The sequence below is a fragment of the Leptonychotes weddellii genome, chromosome 8, assembly GCF_054177405.1.
Source record: "Leptonychotes weddellii isolate Sample4059 chromosome 8, ASM5417740v2, whole genome shotgun sequence".
Classification (NCBI taxonomy): domain Eukaryota; kingdom Metazoa; phylum Chordata; class Mammalia; order Carnivora; family Phocidae; genus Leptonychotes; species Leptonychotes weddellii.
In genome coordinates this window covers 62,313,719-62,325,483 of record NC_138376.1, presented here as the reverse complement: position 1 = coordinate 62,325,483, position 11,765 = coordinate 62,313,719, and the positions used below count along the sequence as shown (strand labels likewise).

The following is an 11,765-nucleotide window of genomic DNA, read 5'->3' as shown; positions in this document are numbered from 1 at the left end:
CCTCCCGCCCCCCACCACTCCAGCAACCCTCAGTTTGTTTCCTGAGATTAATAATTCCTCATATCAGTGAGATCAGATGACACATGTCTTTCTTTGATTGACACAGTAACTTTTCTTGATGTCCTTTGCTAAATCCCAGTCAGGGAAGGTACTGGAAAGCTGCAGGCAGCAGCGGAGGCGGGCCGGGGGTGGGGGTGGGGGGGGGGAATAAATCGCCCACACAGCAGAGCGCAGGAGGGCGCCCTGCTGAACTGCCAGGTGTGCGGGAAGCAGCCGGGAAAGGTAGCATTTAGGACACAGTGTGCCTCTAGATGGGCTCAAAAAGAACTACAGTTTAACCCATTCCAAAGCACCAAATGATTATTTTAGGTCATGGGACCAGATGCTACACTTTCATGATCCTTCCTGACACCTCTAATTTTGGCTAGGAATCAAAAGAGTTGTTAAGATTCTCTTCCACTCTCTGACACATCTAATCCAAAACTGCCTATGTGAAGTGTCTCCAGAATCTTATATTGTTGCCTTTTAAATTCCCCTTAGACATAGGGGGGATATTGTTGCACTCAAACACATTTCCACCACAAGAATTAAAAAGTACTTATACTTTTATTCTACTCTGTATCAGTGCCACACACACACACACACACACTCACACACACAAAATGGATCACTTAATAAGTTATAACATTCCATGTTTTAATAGTAATACAAGGACATAAACGATCATTTCCTGAGTTAACAGTGCAATGTAAAATTTAATCTGTATTGCTAATAAGACATTTTACGGCATAGAAATGTGATCAAAATGATCATTTACTTTATCATGTCATAAAACACAAGAGCTTACTGTAGAACAGTGATACACTTTAAATGGTAAGGAAGTTTGTGACTCATCACAAAAGATTCCTGTATGGACTTGTTGCCATGATAGATTCCAGGTCAGAGATCAGTAGTAAAATAAGTTATGGTACAAAATAAAGTCAACAAATCATCTATACTGAAGGAACAGTTGATTTCATTGAAGAAACTGAAACCTGGATTCTAGCTGACCTTTTAGTTAGTATGTACAAAAATGTGCTCTTAAAAAATCCTAAGTAATCACAAATTTAGACAAAACAGTTGAATAAAGGACAATGACAGCTCTTCATTATGCTGTAAAACTATGGATCTCATCTTTGGAAAAGTTCAGATCATGCAGCAACCTGAAAAACAAATACAAAGGACATGTTTCTTTGGGAAAATGTTTAAAAATAAAGAAGTAAGATCAAAGTTTACCATCATAAACATAGTATTTTTTCATTTTCCCCGCTTAGCATGTACTTTCTAAAAAAAAAAAACCCACAATTATCACTTCTAAAAAACTAATAATCATTTCTTGATATCATCAAATATCTAGTCAGTGTTCAAATTTTCAATTGTCTAATAGATGCCATAATTTTTAAGTTTGTTTAATGCCAATTTAAAGTCTACCCATTGTGATTGGCTGATGTCTTTTAGGTATCTTTTGAGCTACAATATCCCTTCTCTCTCTTTGTCCTGCAATTTCTTTGTTGACAAAATCAGATTTCTATGTGTTGAGCCTCCCAGAGACTTCATTTTGCTGCATCTTTATGGTGTACTTTAATAGCACATAATACCTGACTGCCTCTCTTTTTGAATGCTAACAACCATTGGTGATCTACGTACACATCCATTAGTTCATTAGGGACTAAAGTTGCTGACACCTACTATAATTCTTTCTTTACTTATCAGCTAAGGAATTCTATAGAGAAAAACAAACTTCTGCTAATTTATTATGTAGTTACTCAGTAATATAGCTCATACAGAAAAGGCAGAATAAATGCATATTTTCCCCCCCTTTATTCACCAGTTTTCAAAGTAAGGAGTTGATCCTCCTAGCATTCTATCTTCATTCTCCTAAACTGAACAAGACAAGCATCTGATTCCATATGATTTCACTCACGTGGAGTTTAAGAAACAAAATGAACAAACAAAAAAGAAAAAAAAAAACAGACTCTTGAATACGAAGAACAAATCGGGGGTTGCCAGTGGGGATGAGATGACATAGATAAAGGGGATCAAGAGTACACTTACTGTGATGAACACTGAGTAATGTACAGAAATGCTGAATCATTATATTGTATGCGTGAAACTAACATAACACTGTATGTTATAAAAAACAAAAAATTTTGCTGAAAACAAAAACATTTATTTAGTACTCACTATATGTAGTCACTGTGCTAAGCATTTCACATGCCTAAACAATATTATTTATTCCCTTGTACAGATGAGTGCACTAAAGCTTGGAAAGGTTAAGTAATTGGCTCTAGGACACCCGATTAGTGATTGCAAGATGACTGTGAGTGCTAGAGCTGGGATTCAGATTCATAAGTTAGCAGCTTCTAGACATACACACATATTCAGACAAAATAACAGTATGGCATAGGAGCCCCAGGGCCAACTTGGTGCAACAGTCAAGCCTCTCCCTGGCTGAACTCATCCCACCTGTCCAGCCACGCTCACTGTCCCTCATTGGCTAGTGGCTTCACACTGGCCATGCCAGTCTCGTCTTTTGAATACCTGCATCCTCAAAGTGTCTGCTTGTTCCTCTGCCTACCCTACCCTTCTCCACCTCCTCTGACTGGCAACATTTTGGCCATCACTCAGAGAACAGGTCTTTCTCAGCATGCAGCTCCTCTCTCTCCAATACACTACCCCTAAGTAGAAGTAAATTGCCTCTTCCTGAATTTTCATTAACACTTCGTTTTTACCTCTCATAAGAGTGTTTATGATATTCTGAGTCATATTTTAGTTACCAGTGTGTGCAACTGTTTCCACCGCTAGATAGGGTGGGCCTCGAGAGAGGAGACTGTTTTATTTATCTAGGTAATAAACAAGTGGGTATTTAGTAAACGAAAGCACCTTTACTGAGCAAGTAATTATCTTGCTCTTTATATTAAAATAAAATCCATTTCTGAGTCTTTCTCTGTTATCATATCATACAAATTTAACAAATTTTCACCAAATATGGAGAGTATGTTTGATATGGTTATACATACATAGCAGACATGAGATTAACTTTGGAGGGCCTTAGGGAGTGGGCATCACAGAGTCATTTTTCAGGACAGCAAAAACTATGATATAGTAAGAGATCCAAGTAACTGCCAAGTAAGAGATACACCACATCCATTAAGATGGTCAAGGCAAGGAAATCAAAGAAATGAGTCTTAAATTAGATGTCACAAGGGCAGATGTTATGAATTGCAAGTACAGGCACTCTTCAGAGATACTGTGGATTCAGTTCCAGACCACTGCAATAAAGCAAATATTGCAAGAGGGCAAGTCAAATGAATTTTTTGTTTTCCAATGCATATAAAAGTTATTTTTACACTATAGTCTAGTAAGTGTGCAGTGTCATTATGTCTAAAAAAAAAATGCAATGGCATTATGTCTAAAAAAAAATGTAAAAGATCTTTGCCTGCCTTATTTAATTAAAAAATACTTTACTGCTAAGAAATGCTAACCATCATCTGAGCTCCCGGCAAGTTGTAATCATTGATTGCAGATCACCATAACAAATGTAATAATAATGAAGAAGGGTGAAATATTGTGAGAATTACTAAAATGAGACATAAAGTGAGAAAATGCTGTTGGGAAAATAGCACCGATGGACTTGCTCGATGCAGGGTTGCCACCAACCTTCGATATGTTAAAAAAAAAAAAAAATGCAGTATCTGCAAAGCACAATCAAGTGAAGAGCAGCACTGAAACGAGGTGTGCCTGTACTGATGTGAATCAGGCTACAGCTCACAAGGCAACTCCATGCAGCATGTTCGAAGGTGAGCAAAAGCAGGGATCCATAGATGATGATCAGGAACACTCCTGAGCAATCCTAGGCAAGCCAGCTAGTGCAGCACGGAAAGATTGGCCCTGAGGTAACGCTGAGAAACTAAAGCTGTAGAGATTATAGTCAATTTTAAAAATGCAGACGTACTAGGATCTTGGCTCCCTTCTGTTCAATTCCACACACACCGAGGCTCCAGTGTGCAAGGAAGTGGGCTAAGCCTTGCACGGAATGAGAACGAGAAGGAAGAACCCACAAATAGCCCATCATTCATGGGAGAAAACAACCCACTTCTTTAGGAGGCTGGACAAAGGATTCTTCCTCAGTCAGTTAATTGTGCTAAGTGGCCTTAAAGACAGTCTCTTTCAATGCTGAAGAGTTTATGATTCCCATTATTTCAAAGGATTATTATGCTGCAATCTATAAAGCAAGCATTAAGATACATCTAAAATAGCAGTGTCGATAAAGTTGAAGAATGTAGCTCTTAGCCTTTTTCTTTTTGAAAAATTATTTTACTTCAAACCATATTATTAGTCTCCACTATAATTTTAATAGTTTTGTTTTAACTTTGAAAGATTAAAAGAGTTTAAATTGTAATATTTTTTAAAAATTTTGAGAGTACTTAAACAAAAGAACATTTCTGAAGGTATTAAAATCCAGAAATAAACTTAAATTTAATTAAAATACTTTTAAAATGCAACATGGAAAGAAACATTTCTCAATGTCTTTATTTATTGAGGTCAATCTTTTTTTTTTTTTAAGATTTTATTTATTTGACACAGAGAGAGAGATAGCAAGAGAGAGAGAAACAGAGTAAGAGCACAAGCAGGGGGAGCGGCAGGCAGAGGGAGAAGCAGGCTTCCTGCATGAGTAGGGAACCTGATGCGAGGCTTGATCCCAGGACTCTGGAATCATGACCTGAGCCGAAGGCAGTCGTTTAACCAACTGAGCCACCCAGGCGCCCCAAGGTCAATCTTTTTCTTAATTAAAATTAAAAATAAAAAAGCAAGAGAGAAAACTATCCAGGAAAATGTTAGGTTTAGTCATATATCAAAAACAAGGAAAAACAGGGCATTTAAGGCAGTCATATTTTAAAATCACCTAGACACCCAATAGTGGCTACATTTAATGAAATATTTTATTTTTATTATTTATTTATTTATTTTTTATTTATGTTATGTTATGTTATGTTATGTTAGTCACCATACAGTATATCATTAGTTTTTGATGTAGTGTTCCGTGATTCATTGTTTGCATATAACACCTAGCGCTCCATGCAGTATGTGCCCTCCTTAACACCCATCACTGGGCTATTTTAAAGTGTCATTTTAGATTTAAATCAGAGCAAGGTGAATTTCAAATAAGATGAATACCACCACTGATGTTTCATTATCCAGAGTCAACTCTCAGTCTTTGCTTATTTATGTTCCAGCCTCTCCTTCTGTCTTACTGTCTGGTTTTCAATCACTATAATTTACTAGCTTTTCCTAGTTGCAGAGAATGAAGAAAAGTCAAAAGCTACAATGAGATGAACAGTGCTTATTAATTCCTATATGTTATAAAGCTTTGGTGGAAGAAGAGGTTGAATCCAATGTCCCACCTAAGACTGTGGCACCAAACTTGTGAATATGTATCCATACTGCGGGTCATTAGCAGAAATCATCACTCACATCTAACTCCATGCATAAACCTGGCCTCCAACCTCCTTCCTGCATGAAGGTTAAAAACTTTACTGTTTTCTTAGACTGTAACAGACTATTGCAGTGTCGGTTTGTATGAATGGGAAGAACAGAGGGCTAAGTCAATTGCTTTTTATGGAAGATTTGCATAGAGTATTCTTTTCCCTACCACATTGCTACTCACCTTATTCCTTGTTCTGTGAATGGTGTTGGTCCACAAATGCAGATGAGGACTCTGGAGTTGTCTAAACTTCTTTTCAAAAATTGAGAAAGAAGAGCTGGTGAAATGTATCCCCGTTTGCCATTCCATTCAGAAGTAGGTGCTGAGAGAACAAATTCAACATCAAATCTAGAGAAAAGAAACATTTTTTAAAAGTCTATTATTTTAAACATATTATTAGCATGTTTCAAGTTCATGAAAATGTTTTCTTTTTTCCCCCTAGAGAACAATTTAATACATTAAGATTGATACACTTGCTAGAAAAGCACTAGAAAAGATTGGAAGCAAAGATTTAACAAAAACATACAGGTAAATCCATATTTACTAAGGATTAGCTTTTGCTATGGATAAGAAGAGTAATCTGGCATTAATTTACTGAATTCACTAGATAGAGAGTTCCAAGGGATCTCAGAGAACTCCACATTTCTATTAATAATCTGCTTGTATAAATCACAGTACACAGCAATTCAATGACATGTACATTTTAATCTCCGACCCGAACCTCTCCAATGAGTTCCAGACCCAAGAGAGCCTATTTGACTTCTTACTATTGCTGTCTCAACCGCTTCAACCTCAACTTATGACTTCCCTACCCCACACCTGATGTTATCCTTGTGAATGGTGACATAGAACTTGGTTGCCAAAGCCAGGAGCCTGGGATTTATCCTGGGGACCTTTTCTGCCTCACCCCCCATAGGCACACCCTCACCAAACCCTACTTGTCTCAGTCTTCACATGCTGCCCATCCTCTTTCTTTCTGTCAATGCTTCTACCATGCCCCACTCTTCACTTCTTAGCTCAAGCATCATTTCCACAGGGGGAAGCACTGCAGCCCATCAGCCCTTTGTTACATGTGTTGGAGAAATGTCTTTCTTTCCCTTTTCTTCAGCTTGTAAATATGTGGTCATCAAGATGACTATTCTATGAATGTCCACCTTCCCCGTTAGATCATGAGCTCCACGAGAACAAGGGCCATGTTTGCTTTGGCTGTCACTGCATCCCTAGCAGCCAACACCCAGGAGTCACTCAAGTACTAAGAAACCACACATATGAAAGAAAAAGGAAAGACACAGAATTAAAATGAGAAAGAAGAACATCAAACCAAGTTTCACAATGTAACTACGGGCCATTTTTTCCCCATAGTTCTGTAATCTGTTGAGTGAACTGCTGGTAAAGAATCACAGAAAATAAAAAATTTCATGTTGTACCTGCTCTCCGATGTAGCAAACACAATTCTTACCATTTTTAGTAGCATCAGATCAAATGATTTTCTACCATTTCCAGTGAATAACTGAGATATTTTCTCAAGACTAGCAGAAATGAATCATCCATTAATGTCAATCTTAAGAAAAAGCAGACGTGAACAGTTTCCCTTGTGAGGGCACCTGGGGGGCCAAGGACCAGAATGGAAACAAGATGGGGTCGGTGCTGCGCCCCTCACATCGCTGTGCTGCAGCCGAGTTATGGTTCCCAAAAACTGGCACGAAGCACAGTGGACCAACTCAGAGTGCCTGCTGGGGGTGAGAAAACCAGTCCTAGCTCTCACCCAGATGCCAGCCTCTAGGTCTTACTCGTCCATTTGTAGGACAAGGTAGGAGAACTTTGTGATCCCTATTCTAATACTCTGATTTTATATTTAAGAACCCTGTAGAATTATGTTTATTTCTTACCTCTGAGGCTCCCATGTAGTTTTAGCAGCACTCTAATCTACTCTGTACAAAAGAGCTTCCCCAAAGACTTTCTTTCACTAACTGATTTTTCCTTGCTAGCATGTAAAATTAAGATAGTTTTAGGTAATTCTAGAATATCGTATTTGTTTACTGCTCCATGAGGGCAGGATCCTTGCCTGCCTTATTTAATACTGGACCCAGGCTTGGCTTGAGGTAAGTGTGCAAGAATACCTGATGAATGAATAAAGAAATGTATTTATAAAGAAGCCATACTGATCAAAAATAAAAACTGCACTTAGAAGAACAAAAGTCATATGTTGGCATCTATGAAATCACATTAAAAAATGTATGTGAATTCGTAAGTACATTTTTCTGGGAAGATCCATATAACCTTTGAACAGATTATCAAAGGAGACCCAAAAGCAGGTGCAGAACTACTATCTTAAGACATTTCCAATTACACATAGACAACTGGATAAAAGATAGCAACTGCCTTGCTAAATTAAAAATAAAAAAGTGTCTCCTTTGGCTCTATTTCCAACAAGTCTGTCACTGGAACAAAACTGCGAAGATACATAAATCAATAGTGGTGTCCCTCTCATCTGAAAAAATTCAAAATTTTCCTTTACTGAGATGTTTAAAAAATAAAGCCTATCATTGGCATACTTTCTGCAGGCATCTACTAAAGGGTGGTAAATAACTGAGATCCTTACATAAATGATGTAAACTTCTCATGCATTTCACATTTATTCACACAATGGTCCCTTGGCCATAACTTCTGGGCACTCAATGGAAAAAGTGAACAGCCACATGAATGCAATTTTTAGGGATATTGTGAAGAGGCTGCTACCTTGCTTATCCCCTTTATAGGACTAGAAGAGCTTACACTGGAGTAGAAGCCATGCCCAAGTTAAGACTCAAGAATAGTTAAAAGAGGGACTCCTTTTTACCCAGTCAAGACACAGATGGTTACTATGGAATCCTCTCTTCTGGATTATTCTGAAAGGCCAACTTACCATCTGAAACAATTATAGCCTTGAGGCATAAGGGTAAATGTTCTGAAATTCCTTCCTGCCCTATGATTTCAAAATGCAGGGAAGGACTAGAACTCTTGAAAACATTACCTGAAAATAAATTAGGTAATCCATAAAGTGCAAAGCAACAAAAAAAGAGAGTGAAGAGAGAGAAAATAGACCTGCTTCTGGAAAAGGCCCGTGTGTTCTAAATGTCAGTGGAAGTAAATACGCTTGTGAAAAAAGTTCTTTTAGAGTAGACTGATAATGATCTGAGATGACAAATCTTGACATACAAATGTATTCATTCAGTCTAAATCCTATGCAGAGCCCGCAGTCATCCAACAACCGAGGTCCTCCTCCTTCAGCCAATCAGCTTCTGAAACCTACCTCCTTCACATTTCTTACACACGTCCCCTACCTTCCCATTTTACTGCCACAACTCCACATCAAGCCCTAGATCTCTTGTCTAAAATACTGCCCTAATGCCCTCAGCCCGAATCTATCTGACACATCACTGCTGTATTAGTTCTCCTAAAAACCCAGATCCCATCTCAAAACTTTCTGCTTACAAAGCTTCTGTGATTTGTCACTGCCCAGAGAATAGTATTTCAGGGTATCCAGGGCCTAGATTTCTCTAGATAAAGAAAAATATTAGATTATATGGTATTTGTCTTTCTCTATTTTCTCTATTTTGTTTGCCATTATACAACTGCATCTGTGTTGTTGCAAATGGCAAGATTTCATTCTTTTTTGTGGCTGAATAATACCATATGATTTCACTCATACACAGAATTTAAGAAACAAAACAAATGAGCAACGGAAAAAAGAGAGAATGAGACGAACCAAGAAGCTAACACTTAACTATAGAGAACAACAGGTGGTTATCAGAGGGGAGGTGGGTGGGGATGGGTGAACTAGGTGATGGGGATTAAGGAGTGCACTTATCATGATGAGCACTGAGTCATGTACAGAATTGTTGAATCACTATACTCTACACCTGAAACTAACAGAACATGTTAACTATACTGGAATCAAAATTAAAAACTTAATAAAAAATACCAGAAACAGCAAGAAGACTTGCTATTTGCTCACAGGAAAACTCACAAACTAAACTCACAAAATAAACAGCTAGGGATTAAAATTTGATAAAATATATATATTATGGAAACACTTCTCAAAACGAATCTGATGAAATACTAGTGTTCTTCCTGATGTTAATGCTAATCCATGAGAAAAGGCTAACCTATCAAATGAGTTTGGGACTACTGGGTTAAGAAAAGTTAAATAGATTTCTTCAAAATTTCTCAAAACCTTGAATATGCTAATTTCCAGCAAATCTTCAAGAAGGTAATATAGTATACATTCTTTCTCAAACTTTTTATTCACAGAGCCCTTTAGAGGGGAACACATGAATATTTCAAAAAACACATTCCAAGAAACACACCATTTGAGGGACATCTGGGAGGAACAGAGTGCTTAAGGGTCCAGATTAGGGGCCCACATATCTGAGCACACCACAGGCTAGAGAAAAAGGGGCTCGGGCACATTTTTCAATTTACTTGTGCCTCTGAAGTCATCAGCTTTTGCTATCTCAAGTGGACTGAAACACTGCTAGTCCTGATGCGGAAATCAGAGTACAGAAACAGAGCCAATCATTATCTACAGAGCCTGTCAGTAATAAAGGGAGATGAGCTTCCTTTCCATGTGGCTGGAGCTTTCCATGCCCACTCTGTACACACTTATTTGATATATGAATTATACTTAAGGTCTTCCATTCCCTGATTTTAATCTACCGTTTCTTCGGCTGCAAAACAAGAAGATTCAAAGTGATCACCACTAAGATTCCTTCTAAATAGATCTAATTAATGGTTTTATTTTTGCAGTTATTTCACATTGTTCTCCATCATGCACTGTATATAGTCCAATGAAACTGGACTGTGCTCTTTTGCTAAATGCTTAATCACTCAACATACTGGCCCTTGTGGTTTTTTGCTCCTAAAATCCTGTTACCCAAATTCCTTTTGCTGTTCACAGAAATGCTAATTGCTTCCCAAAGCCCAACTTCAAAGCCCCTTCCTCCACTGAAGCTTTGCCATCCCCACCCTCAGAAAGCAGATCCACTCTTTCCTCTTCTTAGACCTCTATAACATAGGATTTGTTCCTCTCAAGGTACAGACTTTACAGTTGCCGCTGACCCTCAGAACTTCACCACCACTAGGGTATTCTTACTCACTCTGCATCTTTTCCCAACATTAAGCACGTTTCGCAAATAGTGAGCACAGAGACATCTGAAGTGATGCAAGTGATCCACTGGTGCCTATAACGGGGTACACAATCCCCTGTCCTTTGTGCCCCACTCCTTTGCTGCTTGGAATCCCTTTCCCTTTCTCTTTCCCTTATGCCCTAAACGTTAACCTCATCCTTTCTAAAGGAAAAATAAGGACACTGACATATTAAGTGTGCGGGGTACAATATTCTGTGCTGGGTACTTCACCTTGCTAGAGGCTATTTGTCAAAATATATCAATAGCCTTGGTATTCTCTGATCTGATGATTCTTCTGATGAATTTTTATCCTGTATAGAGAGGTACAGAACAACTTCTGATCACTATGCCAAACAGCAGGGGATTGGTTAAATAAATCATGGTATGCTTACATGACTGAATATAACGCAGCTATGAAAAGTCATGGTACAGTGCAGGTTTTCCCAACTGGCACTACTGCCATTTGGGGATGGATATTTCTTTGTAGCGAGAGGCTGTCCTGTGTGCTGTAGGAAGTTAGCAGACTTCCTGGCCTCTACTAACTAGATGCCTTCCGTGGTGAGGATAAAAAAATGTTCTCAGACAAATGTTCTTCAGTTCCGCCGAAGTCATGGCAGGGGGTGGGGACGGGATGGGGGGAGTTGAGGTGGCAGCAAAAATTACTCCAGATGGAGAACCACTGGTTTAAAGTATTCTATACACAGAATAGGCATAATACACTAAGTAGAAAATATAGTTATAAAACATACAGTCAGTATGACTACATTGTTTAAAAAATGCAAAACAAAAAGATGAGTATGTATACGTGCACACGTGTTTGTGTGTCAGATAGAGACAGATAGCTTTACTAAAAGAAGGTTATTTTCTCCAAAAATGACTGCTCTGAAACTAAAGGAAAACATTTGTTACATTTATATATTACAAAATGTTGCCCACAAGACAATCTCGTTGTCAAGCTATCCCACCCCTCAAAAATCATTCTACAAAAGCTGAGAACTCACACAGCTAGGGCATTCTGCTGGGATGGGACCTCATGCATAACACCGTTCAGTAGTCAAGAGAAAGATAAGTGA

General features: G+C 38.3%; 1 protein-coding gene across 5 annotated transcripts in view; it reads right to left on the bottom strand.

Moving 5' to 3' along the window:
* Positions 1 to 675: 675 nt before the first annotated feature.
* The window catches only part of CYB5R4 (cytochrome b5 reductase 4), an 84,620-nt gene continuing 73,530 nt past the window's right edge, over positions 676 to 11,765 (bottom strand). For all 5 annotated transcript variants that reach the window (XM_031028673.2, XM_006733798.3, XM_081828600.1 and 2 more), the window contains 2 exons: positions 5,708 to 5,872; positions 676 to 1,202 (listed from right to left, as the gene is read on the bottom strand). In XM_031028673.2, coding sequence (XP_030884533.1) covers positions 1,148 to 1,202; positions 5,708 to 5,872 — 220 coding nt within the window. In that variant the 3' untranslated portion in view covers positions 676 to 1,147. The remainder of the gene's footprint in view (positions 1,203 to 5,707; positions 5,873 to 11,765) is intronic.